General features: G+C 42.3%; 2 protein-coding genes across 2 annotated transcripts in view; one reads left to right on the top strand and one right to left on the bottom strand.

Annotated features, from left to right (window-relative positions):
• LOC143515079 (epidermal growth factor receptor kinase substrate 8-like protein 2) overlaps positions 1 to 448 on the bottom strand; it is a 133789-nt gene extending 133341 nt beyond the window's left edge. The window contains exon 1 of the mRNA XM_077007011.1: positions 314 to 448. The gene's annotated coding sequence lies outside the window, so the exon portion shown is untranslated. The remainder of the gene's footprint in view (positions 1 to 313) is intronic.
• The window catches only part of LOC143515076 (von Willebrand factor A domain-containing protein 5A-like), a 52115-nt gene that overhangs the window by 2151 nt on the left and 24283 nt on the right, over positions 1 to 25681 (top strand). The window contains exons 3-6 of the mRNA XM_077006999.1: positions 11443 to 11515; positions 11804 to 12006; positions 12495 to 12717; positions 12860 to 13026. Of these exons, the coding sequence (XP_076863114.1) occupies positions 11476 to 11515; positions 11804 to 12006; positions 12495 to 12717; positions 12860 to 13026 (633 nt within the window). The 5' untranslated portion in view covers positions 11443 to 11475. The remainder of the gene's footprint in view (positions 1 to 11442; positions 11516 to 11803; positions 12007 to 12494; positions 12718 to 12859; positions 13027 to 25681) is intronic.

Genomic DNA, 25681 nt, shown 5'->3' with positions numbered 1-25681 from the left:
CCTTAGAAAAATAAAGTAAGCACAACAAAGACCTGTTAGTCCACAGTATTTCTTTTATTAATTTCTGATATAAAACCAGCATTAAAATGTTACATGCCGGTTTTATCAAAGCATTGTGCAACATTTTGTGAAAAAGAAGCAAGACAAATTGCTTCTTTTATTGCAACAATAACACCAGCTCAAACAAGCAGTGCATCAATATCGCACGAGATAAAAACTTTTAACTCTTACGAACACCTACATAAGGCACAACCTCACTCACCTCTAAATTCTAGCTACTAGACACGGTAACGGTGCCTTAGGGCGTACTCACACTAGGCTCTGTGATCCGGGCCCGGGCACGGTTGCCTGCCGAAGCACGGTTCGTTTGGCTAGTGTGAGCGCTCCAACCGTGCCCGGGCCCGGATCAGTTAACCGTGCTCGGGCCCGCTTTGAAGAGGTGGGCCAGGGCACGATTCATGTGGACTCGGGCACGGTTCGCTTCTAGTGTGAGCGCTATCCGTGCCCGGGCCCGCTTGGTGCCTCGTCTGATTGGTTCATTTCGCTGGAACTCAAACATGACATCAGTGATGCGACGCTCACGTTAAACAGTCATAGCGGCAAAGCGATTAGCAGACAATCGTTGTGTTAAATTATCGATAAATCTGTGCTTGCACCGTGTTTCTGCACTCCCAAAACGACTCCAAAAATACAATAAAAAGAGAATCGTGAACTCTATAGTGTTGTGCGAGCGCGCTTTTTTCCAAATAAAGCGGCGTTGTGATGACGTAAGCGTGCTCGGGCCGGGTTGCTGAAGCGAGTGTGAGTGCAGGCCAGCGGGGGAGTGGGGAGGGGGGATAACCGGGCCCCGGCACGGAACAAGCAAACCGTGCCTAGTGTGAGTACGCCCTTAGATGAACTCAAGTGGCATTTTGGGTAAAAAAATGCCCCGCCCCCTACTAAACAACAATACCTTCAGCAGCTAAACTGCATAACTAAGACGTTAACACGGCGAAGCCTTTCCAACAACACACTTGAATCTAAAAAGTGCATTCAAATTATTATATCTACACTGTTAATACTTTAATGGTGACCATCCGTATTTCTGAACGTAAATTGCTAATCCCAGTTAGCATAAGTTACTTTGCTAATACTTCTGCCAAGCAGGTTAATAACCAGAACTGGAAATTATTGCCTCAGTTAAGCTAATCGGTTGGTTCATTAACATGGCAGTCTCGTCTCACATTTTAACATAACGTTTACTTAAAAAGTGAAACATGCCCGTTAAACGGTACGTTAAATCTCCACTGCGCTCCGCTGAAAAACGTTTGACTTGCTGACGTCACTGCGCATGCGTGGATCCTGCAACTTGAAGGTTTGCGTTGAGTATACTCACCTGTATTTAGTTTCTGAGGTGTTTCATAAAAAAATGGGACTTTACTAAAATTATATGAGTTAAATCACTAGGTTATTATGAATTAAGTAAAGGTTACTAATGTTTTTTGATTAAGCAATGGTGTTAGGTCTCGGGCCAAATGTGAATCTTCCTCTCTCCCAAACGCTGCATCTTCACACATATTTATATGCGAGCTGTTCAAAGAAGTCTAGGGCCCCTCACATCTGCAAAGCATATTGATAAAGAAAGACAAGTAGGGAGAGATAGGAAAAGGGCCCACCAGACCATTGACCCCTGGACAAGGGCTCCTTTCACCTAAGCCAGGGATGGGCAACTGGCGGCAGGGCCGGCGCCAGAACATATACAGTGAGGGGGCGTCAGAAAATTTCGGGGGTGGCGAACGTAAGTTGTTGAGCCGGGGGGGGGGGGGGGGAGTGGCGAACATAAGTTGTTTATTGAGCGGGGGGTGGCGTGTAACGATTGATGAGCGGCCGAGGGGGTGCCATGTAGCGATTGCTGTAAAATAAATGGGTCTTATTATTTACATTGAGGGGGCGGGACACCTCGCCTGAGGGGGCAACGCCCCCATTCGCCCCCCCCGTGGCGCCGGCCCTGACTGGCAGCCCGCACACGGCCCTTGTCCTCACTCAGTGCGGCCCGCAAATAGATCATAATAATTTAATAATTAAAAGAAGAAAAAAAATGATATAGCAGGACTTTTTTGTTCTTGTCACGTAGGGCTACGCCCCCCTCTCCTAGCTGCATAGTTGCCAGGTTCGCGGTTTTCACGCCAAATTCGGCTTGTTTGAAAGTCCAGCCGCGGGTAAAAATTCTGGGGTCGCGGGGTGCGTTTTTTGGGCTACTTTTGAGTTGGGCCACCGCGGGAGTTACAAGTCAACACAAAGAATCGATCGCGATATAATACTTAATTTGTCTCCATTTTACACTCGCCACCTTCCCTCTGTCTGCCACGCCCGTGTCGTCATTGTGTTCAGTTGTGTCTAGTTTAGCCCTGTGTACTTGTATCTCTGTGTTTCGCCCGTTGTCAGTTATTTGTGATTTGTTCGGTTTTGTGGATTATCTGTCATCGCTGTTCTGGTATTTTCCGTCTCCGTTGTGTTTCTCCGTTGTGAATGGCTCTCCTGTCCTGCCTGTCCTGGACGGCGCTCCCGTTTTGACCCGTGTACAAACAACTTCGCCTATGGAATTCCCCTTATTAAATCTTGCTCTTCTCAGCGTTTGTGTCCGCCTCCTCGCTCCGCAGCGCGTTACAGTTCTTTGATATGAAGGAGTTCAAATTCCTTTTTGCACTTTTTTATTAAGCAAATGTTTTGTCTTTGTTGCTTATTAAGGACATGTTAATGCATTTATATGCAGAAAATAGATGTATGTTGGTGCAATAAACATACGGATCTGAATTCATTTAAAATGTGTTCTTATTGAGAATAATTTGTAGTGTCTTTCATATCCAATTATTTGAAGTGCGTGGTCATGTGGCCCTTCAATGATAGTGCTGAAAAAAATTTGGCCCTCTTTATCATGGAAGTTGCCCATCCCTGCTATAGATGATGAAGATCCAGTCATTTGCTTTGAGCATGCAGAAGACCACTTCTAGGCACTATGGAGATGCCTGTGGCAGAGGCCTGGGAAATTAAAGGAAAAGTATACCATCTAAAATGGTATTAAAACATCTTCTGATTTACTTCAGTTCTTCTTATTCTTCCAATATCCTGAGCAAAACTCATTTTTGGTCAGAATTTCCAGTGTTCTGAAAACTGTTTGCTCTGTTTTCTGCACTCATCTATTGGTCTGTGTAGTAGACTGGTGGAAAAAGAAACAAAATGTTGAAGTTTATGACTATGTTCATTGATTCATTCATCATTCAAACTTAAATTAATATTTCTCATGTTAAATATTGAAATGTGATTAAAATGCGATTAATTTCGATTAATTAATTACAAAGCTTATAATTAATTCGATTAATTTTTTTTAATGCGTCCCACCCCTAGTTTAAACTTAATCACTACACAAAGTATTACGTAGGCTCAGACACTACAACGCCTGCTGCGCTACATTTCAGAAACGCTGCAAATTTAGAAACGCTGCAAATTCAGCCACAACACAACGGAAGTGTTTCTGGATGAATTATTTGGGACTGTAGGTTTTTAGCCATAAACAACAGTTCAAAAAAGACATAAACATAAAAAGTCAATAAACTCTGGGTCAATAAAGTATCTATCTATCTATCTATCTATCTATCTATCTATCTATCTATCTATCATGTTATACAGTTTCTCATTACATTGAATGAGACTTACCTATTAAAGCTCTTTAAATGTTGTTAGCTAGCAACATTTTAAGAGCTTTATTAATTAATTCCCCTATGTAGATAAAAACTAATTTGCGTTAAATGGGATTTTTAAATCAGGGTTTTTAAACCTTAGTTTAATTTTAAATACATAGCTAGCTAGTTACATTTAAAGCTTTATTAAAAGAAAAGTCTACACATCCAGATAAGTAACCAAAATAAATAAAGACATTAATTATAAGTTATAAGATGTGAACTTAGTTAATTGAGCACTCTAGTCTAGATCATTAGACCTAATTGGGGAATATTTGGCAAAAATCGTATTAATCGTATTAAAAAAGGAAATAATTCAGGTTGTCCATAAAATGTATAAGATGTAAGGTTGTCAGTAATCACAAGAAAGAAAGTAATACTGTGTCATCCCGTGGTCAGAGGTGAACTTCGGTAGAGCAAGTATGTTACTGCTCCAGGCCTGAGAATTAAAATATATGTAAAATTTTCTCATAATTCTCAGCATGAAATGCAGTTTATCCCTAAGAGTGCTACGGTAACAACCAACCTTTGGTACATTACATTTTATTAAATCCAGTTCAATGTAATGAGAAACACAACTGTTGTTTATGGATAAATATCTTAAGAGTCCCAGTGTAAAATAATTTATCCAGAAACACTTCCATTGTGGTGTGGGCCACTTCCGTTGTGTTGTGGCTGAATTTGCAGCACGTGTCTGAAATTTAGTGCATGCTTTGTCATTTTGTTGAATTTGCTTTGCGTATTTGCAGTGCGTTTTGCCTTTGCAGCACAATGGGCTTTCAGGGCCATCGTAGCTTTGTGCTATGTACGGAAGTAAATAATTCTCGAATGTAACATGTAAAATGGCAATGTAATCCTAAATTGTCATTTACATGTTCTACTCATATAAGCAAGTTCAAGCTCAAAATATGAAATTGCAATTTCATAAATTTATGGAGACCCATTCCCACCACATAAAATAAATTTCTGCCTTATGTTGAGATACTAAGTAGATACTGAATGCATGGATACTGAAACTGCAGAGATGCATGGATACTTGTACTTGTAATCAGTGGCGGCCACTGACAAATATCTCAGGGGGGGCTATTGTTGTGATGACATCCAAGGTGACCATTTCAGTGGGTAAATAAAAAAAACAGTGACCTAACCAATGAAAATATAATCATAAATATATATTTCTCTTTACATTATAGACTGTACAGTATTTGTGCACCGATATATTTTGTAAATATCATCTTGGTTAAAGCTCTACAATGACTGAACGATTCACTGTGGTCAACAAAAATTGTCATCTCTCAATTTGCCTTCACAAACAACTTTAAACATGAAGAGATTTACCATTAATTAGAAGTTAATCTTTCCCACTCACAATAATTTCTGTATTCATCAGACAGCATTTTATTTTAGGTGTTGCATTTTAGAATATAAATGGACAACAGCATTAAGGATGGAGCAGAATGCAGGGAAAGCAGAGCAGGGCGCTCGCTACTTCACAGCCTGTTAGCCATGTTTTCCTTTCATACCAGTTTCGCGAAAATCCCCAGTTATATTCTTTTCCTCCCTTTGTAGACACTTCACTTGTTTGATGTTTACAGTTGTGATCAAATTTATTCAACCCCCAATGCTGCGAAGGGTTTTATGGAATTCAGTGCACATTTGTAATTGTGTTCATAATGAAATCTTACAAGGACTTGTTAAAGAACTAAATGCAACTAAGATAGCATCAATTTTTTTTGTCATAAAGTATTAAATGGCCTTTTTGTGATTTCTTCATTGACACAATTATTCAACCCCTTTACGACTACCACTCCTAAGAACAGAGGTTCATTCCAGTGTTTTCCATCAGGTATTGAAAACATCTGTGGATGTCAACGAGCAGCAATCAAGCATGATAAGCACCAATTAGGCAGATTTAAAAGGACTGTGATACTCAGCTCCTTCTAGACATCTACTGGTGTGTTTCCAAGCATGGTGAAGGCAAGAGAATGGTCCCAGAAGACAAGAGAAGAGGTTATTGCTCTTCACAAGAATGGCAATGGATATAAAAAGATTGCGAAGTTGTTAAATATTCCAAGAGACACTATCGGAAGTATCATTCGCAAGTTCAAGTTAAAGGGCACAGTGGAAACGTTACCTGGTCGTGGCAGAAAGAAGATCCTGATCGCGACTGCTGTGCGCTACCTGAAGCGTAATGTGGAGAAAAATCCCCGCGTGACTGCTAAGGAACTGAAAAAAGACCTGTCAGATGTGGGCACTGAAGTTTCAGCTCAGACAATAAGGCGCGCACTGCATAACGAAGACCTCCATGCCAGAACGCCCAGACGCACCCCCTTGCTGACTCCAAAGAACAAGAAAAGTCGACTGCAGTATGCCAAAAGTCATGTGGACAAGCCACAAAGGTTTTGGAACAGTGTACTGTGGTCAGATGAAACTAAATTAGAACTGTTTGGGACAATGGACCAGCGCTATGTTTGGAGAAGGAAGAACCAGGCTTATGAACAAAAGAACACCTTGCCTACTGTGAAGCATGGCGGGGGGTCAATTATGCTTTGGGGCTGTTTTGCTTCTAATGGTACAGGAAAGCTTCAACGTGTGCAGGGTACCATGAATTCCCTTCAGTACCAGGAGATCTTGGAGGAAAATGTGATGGAGTCAGTCACAAACCTGCGGCTTGGGAGACGTTGGACCTTCCAACAGGACAATGATCCGAAGCACACATCCAAGTCCACTAGAGCATGGTTGAACATGAAAGGCTGGAACATTCTAGAGTGGCCATCGCAATCACCAGACTTAAATCCAATTGAGAACCTCTGGTGGGACCTAAAGAAGGCAGTTGCAGTGCGCAAGCCTAAGAATGTGACTGAACTGGAGGCTTTTGCCCATGAAGAATGGGCTAAGATACCCATAGGTCGCTGCAAGACACTTGTGTCAAGCTATGCTTCACGCTTGAAAGCTGTCATAACTGGAAAAGGATGTTGTACTAAGTACTAAAAAATAATGTCACTAGGGGGTTGAATAAAACTGATAATGATGTGAGCACAGTAAAGACATTTGTGGTTATTCCATCATAAATATTATGTTATGTTTGTCTAATTTATAAGTGCCTCTTTGATATAATTGTAAATAAGATGATTGAAATGATCAAAATCAATGTCAAACTGGCCAAAACACTTTATTTCAGTGGGGGTTGAATAAATTTGATCACAACTGTAAATTTGGTCTCGGTGGCCCGAATTCCTTAGTTGCTAGTTTATCTTGATTATTACGATGACAGAATGGCACTTCTCTTAATGAAACGATTGAGTTGTTCTGGGTTGAAGGAATGCTGGCCGTGTCGCTAGCTGCCGTTATTTTCCCTACGTTACGTCTGACGCAAGCACGTAAGGGCAAGCCCTCCCGGAACCAGTGACGGTATATATAATGGACGGTACGTCACCGTTGACTCCCATTGTGAATTTTTGAAGCCACCAAGATGGCCGCATGGACACTGCCATCTTGGATGCCCTTGTGCAGTAGATGAAAATTGGAGCCAGAGCATGCGCATTAGAACCGGTAGGCAGGACAGTATCTCCGCCAGAGACCGTATCTCCGCCCCAACATTCATTAGGATACGCCCACCAGTATAGACACTTTTGACGTTTTACAAAATAAACAAAGGTAAAAGGTTTTAATACTGCTGTCGAGAGTTTTGCTGTAGAGAGTTTTGATAGGGTATTAGATGTCAACCAACGCAGCTATTAACTGTCAATCACCTTATCGCCACACCCCTTTAAATAACACTTAATAACTTCTATAAAATCTGTTTATCATAGAGAAAAACACTGGGAGAGATACTAACGCAATGGGGTGTTATAGAATTGACAAAATATAATTGCTCAAAAAACTTATTTTACGTGTAATAAAAATTCAAAGTTTCTCGTCCGGCCCGTTCACTTACTTGGGAATGGGCAGGGTTAAAAGTTGTACTGCAGCCAGCCATTAGAGGGCAGCTGACACACGGAGGCTTCACTTTTCACTCGTGTCGTCTAGTCCACTTATATATACGGTCTCGGCCCGAGACCGTATATATAATTGCACAACAAAGCAGAAATACGTCACTGCTGGGTAAAACAATTTCCTGTACTCGCAGAAGATAGTTGTTGACAATGCCTCAGCATGGTGTATTTACTTCATCCCTGTCGACGCTGCCGAGACTGAATTTTGAAGACGTTTCCAGGATCGTTGGAGAACATTCAACAACGAAGAGTTCCAAGTTGAATAGAGGCTACAAATTCTTTGTTGAAGAATTTATTCACTCATACGAGGTAGTGTTGCACGGTATACCAATACTAGAGTAGTATTGCGATACTTCGTCATTAAAAACGGTACCATACCCAATTTGCTTAGTATCGGTGCTATAGGACTGAGTGCGTTTTTTTTTTTTAAGTGCCACACGGGGTCGGCCGACCACTAATTAAATTTAACTCGCTTGCAGACTGTTTTTATCTGTATATATATATATATATATATATATATATATATATATATATATATATATATATACACACATTTGTGTGTGTGTGTGTATAAATACATAAAAGCGGTCTGCAAGCGAGTAAAATTTAATTAGTGGTCGGTCGTTATCGGCGTTATAACGGCCCACCACTAATTATAATATTATGAATGATACTGACAGCTTTAGTTAACAATATCTAGCTAGGTTAACAAGCCAAGTAACGTCAGCTATTGATTGTTTGGTTTACATCAGTATCAGTCAAGTTCATGACACACACCAAGTTATTAAGTGTTATTGTTTATTCAGTGTCCAATATAGTCAACAGCAATGTGATAGTCAGAGCTAGATGCTACCGATCAGAGCTAGATGCTACCGAGCAGAGCTAGATGCTACGGATCAGAGCTAGATGCTACCGAGCAGAGCTAGATGCTACTGCAAATGCTCATATCTTCCACAACCTCCGACTCTGGTGGACGATCGTCTACTCCTAGCCGAGAGCTTGCTCTTTCAAATGCGGACAGCCTTTGAGAGGGAACATTGAAACTGTTCCACTAAAACCGGCTGGAAACAGTACCAACTTTTAGTCACGAGCTTCCTGCTATGTAGTCTGCAGCAGTGAAATGCAGGCTACACACAAAGGTACTTCCCCTCCGTATCACAAAGTTTTCGCCTTCATCTCTTCTAATTGCACAAACCCATTTTCTTTTCGGCTCGTCGTCAGCCGGAAAACCATGGAAACTGAGATACGGCTGTTTTTACTTTGAGTTTGAACACCCTGGTACACTGCAAAAGCTCTTGTTCTTGGACTCTGCCATTGTTTACTGTTTAACGGAAGTAACTTTACCCTGCGACGAGAGCTTCCGGAAGAAAAAATGCGGAAGTGTGAAAAGGGCCTATAGACATTGCATTGCAGTGCCTACACTTTGAAAAAAAAATATTAACACGAGAGTCTACGAGAGCAGTCGAGGCGATTTTCAGTTAGACTAAAATCATACTACAAGGAATGCACCTCAACGCTGATTGGACAATGGCATTCAGAGGCAAGAGACACTGTCCATAACAGAAATAGCTAGTTAAATACCGTGATAGAATGTGAGAGAAAAAAAAAACTTCCTTTTCATCCTTTCGTGGTGCGTCGCCCAATCGCGCTAATTAACAAACCGCCCCTGCTTGTAATCACAAATGAGGCTCCGATACCCAAATCCGATACCTTGTGCCTGGTTGCTGTGCTAATAAGCAGAAACTCAGTGTTGGTGATCAAAAATTATTTCACAACCAGTCATGGAAACCTACGGAGCGAAAAAAAAATTTGAAGAGCATGGGCGGAGTAGTCTAAAACCTACGGAGCCCTGGAGTTACTAGGGAGAAAGCTACGGAGGCCCGGAGAAAGCAAAATCTGTACTCACGTTTTATAAATCCGTGCGTACGGTTTAGTAATTCGTACGTACGGTTTATAAATCCGTGCGTACGGTTTAGTAATCCGTGCGTACAGTTTAGTAATCCGTACGTACGGTTTATAAATCCGTGCGTACGGTTTAGTAATCCATGCGTACGGATTTTGCTCTTCAAATTTTTTTTTCGCCAGTTCAGTTGCAACATTCAGTTGCTTTATTTGTACTTTTATTTTAATCAAAATGTATTTCCCCAGTGTGAATTAGCATGTTTCATGTGATCATGGTACAGTTGCATCAAAATTAAAATGTGATTGACCTAATATGCATTTGCATTCAATGGTATTCACCACCACTCTAAAAATATGTCAAAATTCAAATGTTAAAGTGTTAAGTGTTAATAGTACCTCTCCTGTTTGATACAGACATCGCCAGTCTGTGTCAAAATTAATTTTCACAATGCAAATGCGAGAAAACTGCATTTTAATTTGCATGGGTATGACGATCCAGTGTCACCAGAACCTGAACTTGAAATCATGATATCATAAAAAAAAGTCTGAAATCCAAACATTAAATGTGAATTTCAAGTTCAGTTTGAACAATTCAAGTCAAAATTTAGTTCAGGAAAATATTCAGGGAACTTGGGAAGAGCAAACAAATACAGAACTTATCGAACTCACATCTGGACGATCACAAAGCATCTTTGAGGTCATAGGGAGGTACATCTTTCTTCCAAGTCACCTGTAAGGGTTCGGTCCCTGTTTGGCATGTGGCAGCATGAAGTGGCCTCTGTGCCACGCAGAAATGGGACCTTGTGGCAGGTGGCTAGTTAGCATGGCTAGTGCCACTTGACTTTGGCATCTGGGGGCAGGGCCGGAGTGGGCAACTTTTTCAGCCCGGGAGTTGCATGCCCAAATCCGGCCCAGATTTATTTTTCCCTCCCAATCGGCCCAAACTAGAGATTGACATGAGCCGGCTAAACTGGCTAAAGCCTAGGCTAAACCGGCGTAATCAGCAGTGATTCGTCTCAGCTGTTTGTTAGTTTGTCCCAAAAATAAAGGCAAGAAAGAAAACTTCCACTAGCAAAAAAACGAAGAGCGATGTATAAAAATCTGGAGAGAACTGAGGGCTGATCCGTGTGTAATATTTGAAATGTGACGCTTAATAATGTTACTAATGTAAGTAATGGATTGTGCTGAAAAACAATAACGTTCATTAAAAAAATAAAATAAAAAATCCGAAACTGATAGTAGGCCTATTCGGGGTTTTATAAGTCGATTCCGATGAAGAGCTTGGCAAATAAACTGAGCTTCAATATCCACAGGATCCTCGAGGAAAGGACACGTCATGATGACACGTGTTTGTAACTCGGGTTTAGGTTCAAGTAAACCTGACAGCAAGCAGGTTAGCTTCAGAGCATAAGTTGCTATAGCAACTGACACAGAGTTTGTTTTAACCCGCTTTCTGGAACAGAAAACTCCGGGTTGTAGTGAACTCAGTTAACATACCCTGAGTTATGTAGAGACACTTAACCCGCTTTCTGGAATACCCCCCTGGAATACCCCCAGGTTAGAATAATGACAAAAACAAACACATGCATGCCTATACATACACGTAAACACAAGCAGTCATGGACATGAACGGACGTAAACACAGACACACCGAGGCAGAAGTCAGGCGATGCACCGTAACAGTAATATGTAATAGGTCAATTTCTAGACTGCCTAATCTTGTCAATTGAGGTATAATCGAGTTTTTCTTTTACCATCTCTGCAAATAATTATTTCAATAAGTAATTCATGTAAATTCCATTTTTAAATCAGTTTTTATTATGTTTTAGATAACACCCAGAGCTTGGATTGTAGAGGGCATAATGGTGAACTGTGGCTTAGTTACCAACAAGAATGAGCCAGGTATGAACTAGAAAATTCTGTTGTCTTTTCTGCTAAAAGATTTGTATTCTTTTTTGTTTTAAAACTCCTCTATAGTGTTGCCAGTTACTTTAAATGGAAACTATCCAAAGCCTGTTCAAAAGTTGCCAAAATTTTATTTGATTGCATCATATGCATCAATTTGCAGATTTCAGTTTGCTCATGTCATGTTTGTTTTTGCAAAGCTGTGCCACTCAGAGAGGCTTATAGAATGGTTCAGGGTGGGTTTTATTCAGCTAACTAAACTATACCTGTGTGTTTCCTGATCAGTCCCTCTGAAGAGCATAGAGGTGAATCTACAGACTGAGGGGCATGTAGCTACAGTGAGCTCCACCCTGCAGTATGTGAATGAGGAGCAGGGCCCAGTGGAGGCTCTGTTTGTGTTCCCCATGACTGCTGAGGCTGCTGTCTGCCACTTCAGTGCCAAGATTGCAGACCGGGAGGTTGTGGCTGAGGTACAAGAGAAAGAGAAGGTGAGTCAGAGAGGATGAGGAGCAGAGTCTTCAGCGAAGCATCGTTGATATTCAACTAAACCTGGATACATTACAGAAATTATGCATTTTAAAAGGTCCAACAGTGGATGAAAATCATACATAAAACCTGAGCACCCATTATCCTGGGTTCGTACTTGCTCCTTGTGTTTTGATAGCATCCAGTTTTAGTGGTTCCTTGCACGAAGTGATTGTGCAAGTCCTGAAATGGTACAGATAGCAGAGATGGTTAATAGATTCTTACAATGAATAGTAAATCAGTGAGTTTGTACTTAGACACACTTAGGCTTGGGCAATTTTAGGAGTTACCTTAAATATATGGGCTTAAACTATAGAAAGTTATAAACTAACCTTGACTGTAGATTTCTCAGAGAAGAATTTGTTGTAATAACATTCCTTTCACACTAAAAAGATATGCAAATTGATATCATTGATCTTTTTTTTACATGTGTGTTTTGTTTTTGTGGAAGGCGCGAGAACTCTATGACGAAGCTCTGAGCTCAGGCCAGCAGGGCTTCTTATTAGAGGAGAGTGAGGAGAGCACTGATGTATTCCGCCTGAGTGTGGGAAGCCTGCCCCCAGGACAGAGTGCTGCAGTCACCTTTGTGTACGTCACCGAGCTCTCTGTGCAGGCAGATTACTCACTTCGCTTCTGTCTGCCGGCAGTTCTCAACCCCCGCTACTCCCCACCAGGTAACACAAAACAATATCACCATATAGTTCATGTACAAATTAACATGCCTTGATTAAAGTAATCTATTGTTAATGTGTTATGTATCTGTCATTCATCTCAAATTTGCCTCTTTTGCACTGGTTTCCCTGGTTTTACCCTCAGGTATGAGTGGTGGTATAGTGTCCGAGATAACTCCAGGATCTGCACAGATTCCTTACTCTCTCTCTCTTACTGTGCATCTGAGCTCTCCAAACCCCATCACTGCAGTCAAGTCCCAGTGTCCTCTTGAACCCCTGGTGTTCCTCAATACAGATCACACACGAGCAAAGGTGTGTGTGTGTGTGTGTGTGTGTGTGTGATTAGAGGATGTACATATGTTAATAATAATAATACTTTTATTTTATAAAGCGCCTTTCAAGAGACCCAAGGACACTGTACAATATAAAAGGAGATACACAATATACAAATGTAGATCAATAAAGATAAAAAAGAAAAAACAGATGATACAGCAAATATTATTGGCAATATCTAAAATAGACTAAAAATCAGAGTAACAACAATAAAATAAAGTAATAATTTAAACACTAACTTACTAAAGTAGATAGCATTTATACAAATTCAAATAAAATTCTCACTCATATGCTAGCTGGAAGAGATAAGTTTTAAGACCGGCTTTGAAACAAGGTAGAGAAGAACATATACGCAGCTGTAGAGGGAGCCCATTCCACAGTTTTGGGCCAGCGACACAGAATGCTCTGTCACCTACAGTACAAAGTTTTGTAGAAGGCACAATTAGGAGATGAGAATTTGAGGAGCGTAAAGTGCGAGTTGGAACATACATCTGAAGTAGATTCCTCAGATATGTGGGGGCAAGATCATGGAGAGATTTAAAAACAGTTAACAGTATTTTATACTGTACTCTAAACTGAACTGGGAGCCAGTGAAGATCCCTCAATACTGGTGTAATATGTTCCCAGGATCTTTTATGGATCAACACCCTGGCAGCAGAGTTTTGCACATACTGCAGTCTATTTAAAAGCCGGGTAGGGAGACCATGTAACAATGCATTACAATAGTCTAGTCTAGAAGTCACAAATGCATGAGTAATGATCTCAGCCGCAGCAGAGGACAGAAATGGGCAGATTCTGGAAGTGTTCTTTAAATGGAAAAAGGCAGTTTTGCAGACATTTTTTATGTGGGGTTCGAACGACAGTGTTGTGTCAAAAGTGACACCCAAATTTCGAACTTGTGCAGAGGAGGAGACGACAAACCCCAGAATAGAAAAGGGAAGGTTACTGAACTTCCTAGCAGTAGCAGGTAGAGCTGGGTGACTTGTGTATTTGTCTGTATTTTGTGTAATCTGTGTGTTAACGGGCCGCCCAATGGAGGATGGGTTCCCTTTTGAGTCTTGGTTCTCCCGAGGTTTCTTCCTATTCCCCACTATCATAGGGAGTTTTTCCTCGCCACTGTCGCCTTTGGCTTGCTCATTAGGGTTCTGGACCCGTAGTATTGTTAACCTTTTAAATCCTGTAAGGCGCTTTGTGACAACATGTGTTGTGAAAAGCGCTATACAAATAAACTTTGATTGATTGATTGATTGATATGGCCCCCCAAAAAAATCTTCGATTAATTTTTTTTTATCCGATTTTAATAGATTTATTTTTCTTTATTAAAAAACTAGATGATAAAGGAATGGTTAAAAAAAGTTTTAATTTATTTTTCATTTAAATTTCCCCTTTAGGGTTAAAGTGCAACCAGGAACAAGCAAAAAACAAAAAAAAAAACTCACTTTAGCCTAAATTCCAGCATTTTTCAAACCTGGAACACAATGCAACATTAATTTTTGTCAGGTAAATGTTCATTCCCCTGTTTTTGAGGGGTGTTTCTTTATACTACCACATATCGTTTCGGACGTATAAACGCTTCCGCCGTTCGCGCGAGGTGTGCGGAGCCGCGCGCTACAGTCACTCGCGAAAGTATAATCCATTGAAGCGGGTTCGGTAACCGAGGCAGAAACTGCTTAATCCAAAATATCCCATGGAGGGAAACTTTATTCACAACACAACTAAACAATAGTACTCTTCGCTCTCTCCCTCTATCGGTTTCAAACACACCTTACAGCTTACACCTTAAACTCACGGAACTACGGGAGCCCACAGTGCAGCGTCGGTCAATCAGCACACCGGGTGGACAAGTATGAGATGGTTTAGTGTAAATATAAATCTGGACATCATCAGCAAAACTGTGGAACTGGAGACCATGCCATCTAATAATGTTACCCAGGGGGAGCATATATAGTATAAAAAGCAGAGGGCCAAGTACAGAGCCCTGGGGGACACCACGAGACAGCGCACACAAGTCAGACTGGAAGTCTCCAATAGATACAAACTGCTGCCTATCTGAGAGGTAGGACTTAAACCATAAAAGGGCAGTACCACTTATACCTATAAGAGTTTCAAGCCTAGCAAGTAGCAGGTTATGGAAAACAGTATCAAACGCAGCAGTCAAGTCTAAGAGAATCCACACATTCATCATCCCCTGGTCAGCAGCTATTAACAAATCGTTCACAACCCTAAGTAACGTCGTATCGGTGCTATGGTTCCTCCTGAAACCAGACTGGAACACCTCAAACAAATCATTCGATTCCAGATGTTCAGTTAGCTGAGCAGCAACAGTTCGCTCTAGTAGTTTGGCCAGGAAAGGAAGATTAGAAATAAGCCTAAAGTTAGCAAAATTCTCAGGGTCAAGGCCAGGTTTTTTTAGCACAGGAGTAACCGCAGCTAACTTCAGACAGGGCGGGACCAAACCTGCAATGAGTGATGCATTTATGACCTTGGTGATAAGGGGACAGAGAGCAGGAAGGCAAAATTTCACCCACTGCGTTGGGATGGGGTCTAACTGACACGTGGTGGCTCTAGATTTCAAAATGAGCTGACCCACATAACTCTCATTAACAGTAGAAAAAGTAGACAAGCAGCTACCAGAAAATTGTGCAGGCAGAAATTGAAGATTGGCTGTAGACTGGGTAAAAGAGAACTGCGAATAGATCAAGTCAATTTTCAAATAAAAAAAGTTAATAAACTGTGTACAGAGCTCAGCCGAAGGTGTTAAGGGAAAACAATTCCGAGTTCCCCAAGAGGGTGAGTCAACTTATTAACTAATTGAAAAAGAGCTCACGGATTGCCAGTGGAGCACTGTATGACATTCGAATAATAAAATATTTTTGCTTTTTGCAGTTCCTCTTTATACCTGCCAACATGATCCTTATAAGCGAGGGCATGCACCGTCAGGCCAGTTCTCCTCCAGCGACGCTCAAGCAGACGACCAGCAGATTTTAGTTTACGCAACTCTGGTGTAAACCAGGGGGCAGGCTGGGTGAAAGATACTTTGCGAGTCTTTAATGGTGCCAATTCATTAAAGATAGCAGAGAGGGTATTGCCATAGTGCAGTGGTTCCCAAACTTTTTCTATCATTCCCCACCTCAGAAGAAGGGGAAATTTCATGCCCCACCTGTCCCATATCACCCAAACAAATTTGTTGACGGGGGGGGTTTAGCGATCGTGATTTGTTGATGGGGGGGGGGGGGGGGTGTGAGATTGTCATGATGGGGGGGGGGCGAACGTAATTTGTTGACCGGAGGTTCATTAAAGGGCGCCGAATCTAGCCCTGGTTAACGCTGTTCCGCAGTCATTTTAAACATCCGGGGCTTATGCAAAACAAAAAGGCATTAAAACGATTTATACTTGACGCGTCGCGAGGGTCCGTGCGGCGAAAATGACGTAATCGCTGTGGCTCCGCCTGTGCGCGAGGGCCTCACGCGCTGTCGAATCGCAAGGTCGTGCACCTCTCGAACTTTGTAACTTTGTGCGCACCGCGCCTCAGCGCAATGAACAAAGTCATGTTTGCTGGGCTCATACAACTAAACAAGGTGGAATTAAAGCACTTGTACGTCACTTTCAAGGTCCAGTTCAATATTTCCCAGCATGTTAAACTTAATTAAGTTAAATATTTATACATATACTCGAAATGATTCAAAATAATTCGATTTTAATCACATTATTTAATGGTGGTTTATTTTCAAAACGCCCAATCTTAACGTCTTCACGTTCTCTCATGTTTCGTCCTGGAATTACAAGAGGCTCGTATTTGTTAACGTAATACAAGAGAACTGTTCAGTCAGATAGTTATTTGTTGTGAAACGAAGTAGTTACAATTTCAAGCATTTTAAAGTACTTTTCAAACCTGAAACACAAAGCAACATTAAAATTCATCATAAAGCTCCATTCCCTTGTTGTTGAGGGGCGTTTCTTTATACTACCACATATCGTCTTGGAGAACACTGCACGCGGAAAGTATAAACGCTTCCACTGTTCGCGCGAGGTGGGCGGAGTAACGCGCTACGGTCACTCGCGAAAGTATAAACCAGGCTTTAAAAAGGTTCATTTCTTCCAATTGCTTGCGCCCCACCTGCAATACCCATGCGTCCCACTAGTGGGGCGCGCCCCACACTTTGAATCAGAATCAGAAATACTTTATTGATCCCAGGTGGGAAATTGCACTTATTACTGTAGCAACCTAAATAGGTATAAGCCCTCCCAAGAAGTAAATACAGCAAGAAAAATTAACTTAAAATTATCTAAAACTATAAGGGCTTATAATACAATAACGGATAATGAAGTAAAGTATAATACAATATATATATTATAGAATAGAATATTACTGTACATGTGGGTGGTGTCATGTTATAATAGAGGAGTTGTAAAGTTTGATAGCCACTGGTAGGAAAGACCTCCTGTGACGTTCTGTAGTGCATTTAGGCAGAATGAGTCTTGCACTGTGCTCCTGTGGCTCATCACTGTGATGCAGAGGGTGGAAGCCATTGTTCATGATGGTGCGCAGCTTGGACAGTGTCCTCCTCTCACACACTGCCGTCAGCGTGTCCAGCTCCACACCCACAACATCACTGGCTCTTCGGATCAGTTTATTTAGTCTGTTGGCATCTGCCACCCTCAGCCTGGTGCCCCAGCATGCCACCATGTATAGGATGGTACTGGCCACTACAGACTCATAAAAGATCCTCAACATGGTCCTGCAGATATTGAAGGACCTCAGCCGCCTCAGAAAATAGAGTCGACTTTGGCCCTTCTTGTAGAGGGCGTCGGTGCTCTTAGCCCAGTCCAGTTTGTTGTCGATGTGTACACCCAGATATTTGTAATCCTCCACAGTGTCCACACTGACCCCTCTGATGGAAACAGGGGTCACCTGTGTTTTGTCCCTCCTCAGGTCTACCACCAGCTCCTTTGTCTTTGTCACGTTGAGCTGTAGATGGTTCAGCTCACACCACGCAACAAAGTCGTTCACCGTCGCCCTGTACTCCTCTTCATCACCCCCGCTGATACATCCAACTAGTGCAGAATCATCAGAAAACTTCTGGAGGTGGCAGGTCTCTGTGCAGTAGTTGAAGTCAGTTTTGTAGAGGGTGAAGAGGAAGGGAGACAGAACAGTACCTTGCGGGGCTCCCGTGTTGCTGACTACTCTGTCTGACACACAGTGCTGTAGACGTACATACTTTGGTCTGCCAGTCAGGTAGTCAACAATCCAGGACACAAGGGGAGCGTCTACCTGCATCACGTTCAGTGTTGGGAACGTTACTTTAAAAAAGTAATTAGTTATAGTTACTCACTACTTGTTCAAAAAAGTAACTGAGTTAGTAACTGAATTACTCTATAATAAAAGTAACTCTTTACCAGGAAAAGTAACTATTTGCGTTACAGTAAAAAAAAAAGTTATATGCCAATAAATAAGGATTTTTTTTGAAAAAGCAGTTTTCACAGTCAGTTGAAATGAGTAGATCAGAAAGGTGTTTAACTTTTGATATTTATTGTACATCCACAGACCAGTGCAGGGTAAAATCCTTTAAAATCCCTAATCTTTGGGAAAAAAAAGCAAAAGTAAACAGTCACACTATATAAAGTGCATTTACATCTATCAAATTAAATTAAATTCTCTCAACCTGAGACAACTGGTTTGTTCACAACAGAAATAAACTTAACAATATAACCTCTATTCTTAATTAAATAAATCAAATACCCAGTCTGGTAGACATTCAGGAACTTGTATTTTCTTAAATAATGTTTATATCGTTTATAATGTTTATTATGTAAATTTTACTTCGGCTTGCCCCTGACTCGCCATTTCTGCCTCTTCTCCGTTTGTGTCGTGTCACTGGTGTGATTCAGCGCGCGTGTAAAAACACTGGCTTTGATTGGCTAACATAACTCTGCCTTAGCCAATCGCTTACTGACTTGTTAAGTTAAACAGGTGTTACACCGAGAACTGTGACCTATCGAGGTCTGTTACTCCTCACTAGCCTGGGCAGCGGTCCGCTCACATTACTGTTAGTATATCAATATATAGTAACGCACCGCTTTTAATGACCAGTAACGTCAACGGCGTTGTAACGACAGGAAAAGTAATTAATTATATTGTCCCGTTACTGACAAAATGACGCCGTTACCTAACGCGTTATTTTTAACGGCGTTATTAGCAACACTGATCACGTTCAGCTTGTCACCCAGAAGAGCAGGCTGAATGGTGTTAAATGCACTGGAAAAGTAAAAAAAAAACATGACCCTCACAGTGCTGCCTGGCTTATCTAGGTTGTCATAGACTCGGTTCAGCAGGTATATGATGGCATCCTCTACTCCCAGACGAGGCTGATAGGCGAACTGAAGGGGGTCTAGAAGAGGCTGGATCATGGGCCGGAGCTGCTCCAGGACAAGTCTCTCCATGGTCTTCATGACGTGGGAAGTCAATGCCACTGGCCTGTAGTCCTTGATGTCACTGGGCCTCGGAGTCTTTGGCACAGGAACGCAGGACGTCTTCCACATCACAGGAACCTTCTGGAGACTCAAGCTCATGTTGAAGACATACTGCAGGATTCCACAAAGTTGGGTGGCACAGGCTTTAAGCACCCTGGGGGGGATGCCATCAGGGCCTGCAGCCTTGTTCATGTGAAGTCTCTGTAGCTGTCTTCTCACCTGGTCAGCTGTGACATACACTGTAGAGGTCGCTGGTGGAGGAGGGGTGCAGGTGTGAAGTGGACTATCACAGGTGGGGGGGGAGGCTTTCCAGAGGGGGAGGCAGGGGGGGTGGAGTGGGCTGTTGAGGCGTGGCAGCCGATGAGTCAGGGAGGGGGAGGTCAGGGCTTGCAGTGTCGAATCTGTTAAAAAACAAATTTAACTCATTTGCCCTGTCCACACTGCCCTCCACTCCCCTGTTGCTGCTAGTCCTGAAGCCAGTGATGGTCCTCATACCACTCCAGACCTCCCTCATGTTGTTTTGCTGGAGTTTCCACTCCAGCTTCCTCCTATATCTTTCCTTAGCCTCCCTGATGGTTCTCTTCAGTTCCCTCTGAATCGTTCTCACCTCCTCCCGGTCACCAGCTCTGAAAGCCCTCTTCTTCTTGTTGAGGAGGGCTTTAATGTCTTTCGTTACCCATGGCTTGTTATTTGAGTAACATTTAACGGTCCTGGTTGGGACATGCAGTCCACACAGAAATTGATGTAGTCTGTAATGCACTCTGTGAGCCCATCAATATCCTCTCCATGAGGCTTATGGAGTGCTGTCCAGTCTGTAGACTCAAAGCAGTCCTGCAGCACTTCAGAAGTCTCCTCAGACCATCTCCTCACTGTCCTCATGGTCATAGGCTGACTCTTCACCTGGGGCACATACTTTGAGCTGATGTTGACCAAGTTATGATCAGATCCCCCCAGAGGGGGGAGGGGGGAGCAGTTGTATGCCTCCTTAGCATTGGCATATAGCAGGTCCAGTGTTCTGTCCTGTCTGGGGGAACAGTCCACATATTGCGTGAAGTTTGGTAATGTCCTGGCCATAGTGACATGATTAAAGTCTCCTGATATTGCAATGAAGGCAGTCGGGTGTTGAGTTTGGAGACGCGCTATGGTGGAATGGATGACGTCACACGCCGACGATGGGTTGGCAGAGGGTGGGATGTATATGGCCACGACAACAACATGGGAAAACTCCCGCTGCAAATAATATGGCCTGAGTCCAACAGCCAACAGTTCAATGTCCGGACAACAGATACGCTCCTTGATGGTAATGTGACCAGGGGAGCACCAGCGGTTATTAACCAACACCGCCAGTCCTCCTCCTTTACGCTTACCGCTCCCAGCACGGTCCCGGTCGGCTCGAACCGTCTGAAAGCCAGCAATTGAAACGTTGTCATCTGGAATCTCCTGGTGCAGCCATGTCTCCGAGAAACACATTAAACTGCACTGCTGGTACTCCTTTTGACTCATGGCTAACGCTGTCAGCTCGTCCATTTTATTCGCCAGAGATCTAACGTTGCCCATAACAATAGTGGGAAGTCGCGGTTTATACGTCTTTTTCTCCATAAGCCTCCGTCTTTTCGCCCTCGATTTCCCCGTGCGCTGATTAGTTCCTCCTCTGCATCCCCTGTGCGTCCGACTCCAAATCTCTTCGGGGATGTTCGCAGTCCTGGTCTCCATGCTAGCCGGCTTCAGCGCGATCAGCTGTTCGGGGGAGTAAACAAAGGCACCATGTTGCTGCGCCGCAGTACACCAGGAGAGTGAAAGTAGAACTTTCACAGCGAAAAAACTGACCAAAACTCTCTCTACTAGCATGATTAGAGAGGGCACTGTTTCACCAAGTTACCTTGTACAAAATAAATAAATATTATTAAATAAAGACTATAGTAAAAAGAAAAAGACGAATACCTAAACGGGAGCTACTGTAAAGGCTGCACGCACTTTCGCGCATGCGCACAAAAGAAAAGAAAACACTGCCATAGTGGGTCACAAGCTGGTTTGCATTGTCACCAATAGGGTCGGTGTGATCAATCAGACTGAGCATGTCCATAAGGACAGAGGGAGAGATGTTTTTGTGTTTCTAAATGAGAACTGGTGTAAATTGCGCTGCCTACGCTGAGAACATAAAACAACATTAAAAAACACAGCCTTATGATCAGAAATAAACAGCTCAACTCTATGCAGGTTAGTAGGAGTAATGCCAGTAGAGCAGACAATGTCCAGCACATGACCTTTGTTATGGGTAGGAAAATCCACATTCTGAGCAATGTCAAAACAATTAAGAAGATCTAAAAAACTTTTGGCCAGTGAACAGTTTTCAGAGTCGACATGAATATTAAAATCGCCAAGCAGCAGCACATTTGAATACACAGGTAAAAGAGAAGAAAGCATGTCAGCGAGTTCAGAAATAAAAACAGGCGACATTTTCGGTGGTCGGTAAATAAACAGAATTAAAACAGATCTTGAGGTAGAAATGAGCAGTGAAAGACATTCAAACGAGGTCACAGGGGGAAGTGGGATCGTTCTAAGTTTAAGATTAGATCGGTACACCACCGCAAGTCCCCCACCCCATCCTGTTAAACGTGGTTGACATACATATAAGAAGCCCGCCGGTAAGGTTTGATTAAGCGCAAAGTAATCATTGGGTTGCTGCCAAGTTTCTGTTAAAAACAGCAGGTCCACATTGCGCTCCATAATAGCATCCGCAATGAGCGGTGCTTTATTATTAAGCGAGTGCACATTGATTAAGGCACAGTTAACATTAAAATCAGTGTTCAAAGCGGGCAGATTTACGGTTTTGACATAATGCAGTATCCGACCTCTAGCTTGAGTAGATATTTCCAAAGCAGATAGACGACGACATGACGACCAAAGTGTAGAGATAGTGTTCGTGTGTTTATGTTATACATAAACATGCGACCTGAGCCCCGGTGACAGTATTTAGGTCTCCGTAAAATGCAGAGGTAACGAAGATGATGAAGCGAGTCAGGGGGTTTACACCGAGTGTTTTGTAGAGAATATAGTTCACTAAAAGAGTACCTTAATGTCCTTGCTGCCATGCTGTAAACCTCCGCACAAACCAATACAGAGACGTAGGGCCAGAAGTGATTCCCAATAGCCCAGAGAGAATCGGTGAGCAATCCCGGACTCACACTACAGCGCAAGCAAGGATAGGGCAGGGGCAGATGATCCAAGAGTTGACACTGGTGCAAGTCCAAGCAATAGGCACAAAGATCAGGTGAAATAGGCTTGAGAGAGCAGATGTCACCCACAGAGTACGAGATCCAAATCCAGAGTAAGCAATACGATTAAAAATTATACCTGAACTAGTGTTGTCAAAAAAATCGATATATCGATATGTATCGATACTGAACATTCTGAAACGGTACAATACTCGTTTCTCTTAAGTATCGATTCTTTTTACATAAAATGCGCTTTCGTTTGAGCCACCCAAGCTGCCGTAATGCACAGGACAGTTTGTAATGCTAAAATGGCAGCTAAAGCAAACGCAGTGCTGTTGGATTCGAAGCAGATACAGATGAAAAACTGAAGGACACGAACAAGCCAGTTTGCAAGCGGTGCTTCTGGAACATTTCAACGAAGGGCGCTAAAGCCTGGTTGAGTGACCATAGCGCTCGACACCAGCCACCTCGCGCGAACCTCTGCGAGCGGTGGAGGCGTTTATACTTTACGTTTTGCAGTGTTGTCCGAAACTATATGTGGTAGTATAAAAGAGACACCCCTCAACAAAAGGGGAATGAACACTTACCTGACGAATTTTAATGCTGCTTTGTGTTTCAGGTTTGAAGGTGCTGGAATGTAGGCCAGAGTACTTTAAAATGCTTGAAATTGTAACTACTTAGTTTCACAACAAATATCTGTCTGACTGAACAGTTCACTTGCATTACGTTAACAAATACGAGCCTCTTGTAATTCCAGGACGAAACATGAGAGAACGTGAAGACGTTACGATTGGGCGTTTTGAAAATAAACAACCATTAAATAATGTGGTAAAAAGCGCAATATTTCGAATCATTTCGAGTATATGTATAAATATTTAACTTAATTAAGTTTAACGTGCTCGGAAATATTGGTACAAGCGCTTGAATTCCACTGTAACGTCTACTCCGCCCCAATACCTATGTGAGATCTTCGTGTTTCCCTTAGTTATGTTTTTTAGTTGAATCCCCGTAGCGTTCTCTTGTCACGCCACTTGATCTCGCCGCCCATTGTTAGTCTTGATCAGCTGTTTATGTTTAACTCCTTGATGTGTTTGGTTTATATTCCCGTGTGCCCAGTCTTTCCTTGTAAGTCAATTTCTGGTATTCATTGTTGCGAGAGTTGTATGTTCTGTTCCCCGTGTTTGTTATCGGATCTGCCCTTGGTGTTTAACTTTGATCATTGTATGTTCAGCGTTTGGTCCTTTCGATTAGATTTGTTTCGAGTTGTTTCGCAGATCATCCTATGTTTGGTTTTGTACTCTTTATTGAGTCAACGCGTTATTGTTTCCTGATGGTTCGTTAGTGAAGTTAGTTGATTTCGCCAGGTCTGTTTTGCATTATTCCGGTGTTACACCGAATTCTGCGACCGTCGAATTTTGTGACCGCAGAGGGCGCTATTTCGCAGTTTCAGTTAGTTTCAGTTCACAGGCACGAGCGCTTTACGAATGCTGCGTAAGCTACGCCGACGCGCTTTCTTTTCTCGTTTTGCTGCTGTCCACGAGCCAAAATATGAGAGATGCGTGTATTTACATTTTATGTCGTCTGTTAACAAGAATGTTTCATTGCAACATTTTTACACGTGACGACAGGAGTAAAGTCAGCCAATACATAGGCCTACGCCTGACAATAGCAAACTTCTCATAAGTAAGATCTTAATATCTGACCCCACTGAATATCCACCTATAATTATTTTGAAAACAGCCATGTCTTTCCTGGTGACCTACCATCCCGTCACCTTATTAGACAGAAAAATATATATATGAATGGAATGGACAAGTGCACTTTGGAATAGGGGTCACCGATTCTGACGGCTGCTGTCTGAATATGTGACTGCTGTCCATCTCCATACAAACTAGTTAAAACCCAACCAAATGTTTTCAGGTGACTTACCATCCCTACACCTGTTAGCCAAAGAAAAACATTCATGAATGGAGTGGACAGACTGACCGTGGCATAGGGGTCACCCATTCTGACAGCTGCCAACTGGATCTGTGACTTTAATGTATCTTCAAAAAATATTAAAAGATCGTTTTAAAAACGTTTTAGTAGACTATATTTAAACATTTTATTCAGAAGTGTATAATTACCATTCGGAATGAGGTCCAAATGACAGCAGCTTACATAACTTACTTATGAAAAGTTTGCTATTGTCAGGCGTATGTATTGGCTGACTTTACTCCTGTCGTCACGTGTAAAAATGTTGTAATGAAACATTCTTGTTAACAGACGACATAAAATGTAAATACACGCATCTCTCATATTTTGGCTCGTGGACAGCAGCAAAACGAGAAAAGAAAGCGCGTCGGCGTAGCTTACGCAGCATTCGTAAAGCGCTCGTGCCTGTGAACTGAAACTAACTGAAACTGCGAAATAGCGCCCTCTGCGGTCACAAAATTCGACGGTCGCAGAATTCGGTGTAACACCGGTTTATTGTATTGTCCTTTTTGAATGCGTTTGTTTGTTTACTGTTTGTGTAATAACTAGTTCATATTTTTGTATTCCTTGTCGTGTCTGAGAGGTGTTGGGTAACTAGTCTGTGTACTATTGTTAACTCAAGGAGTTTTACCTTTCTTGCATTCGCAGTATTTCGTTGTCTGAAGCTCCGAGTGTTAATGTAAATGAAATGCCTCGCCAATCAAGAGCGATTCGAGCCGATCAGGTTAGGAGACGGGAGGAAACTCCTACTCCTACCAATAAATCTGACTCTCAGCAGCATCGGTGTCCTTCTCCTAGTTCTTGCATGTTACATCCACCTTATAAAGGTGTATGAACCCTGTAAACATGACTTTGTTAATTGCGCTGAGGCGCGGCACGCGCAAAGTTACAAAATTCGAGAGGTGCACGACCTCGCGTGCGCCGCGCTTCAGCGCGAGGAACAAAGTCATGTTTGCAGAGTTAATACACCTTGT

This window comes from Brachyhypopomus gauderio, chromosome 5 (assembly GCF_052324685.1).
Source record: "Brachyhypopomus gauderio isolate BG-103 chromosome 5, BGAUD_0.2, whole genome shotgun sequence".
Lineage (NCBI taxonomy): Eukaryota > Metazoa > Chordata > Actinopteri > Gymnotiformes > Hypopomidae > Brachyhypopomus > Brachyhypopomus gauderio.
The sequence above is the reverse complement of the archived record's forward strand: the minus strand, read 5'-3'. Positions and strand labels throughout refer to the sequence as shown.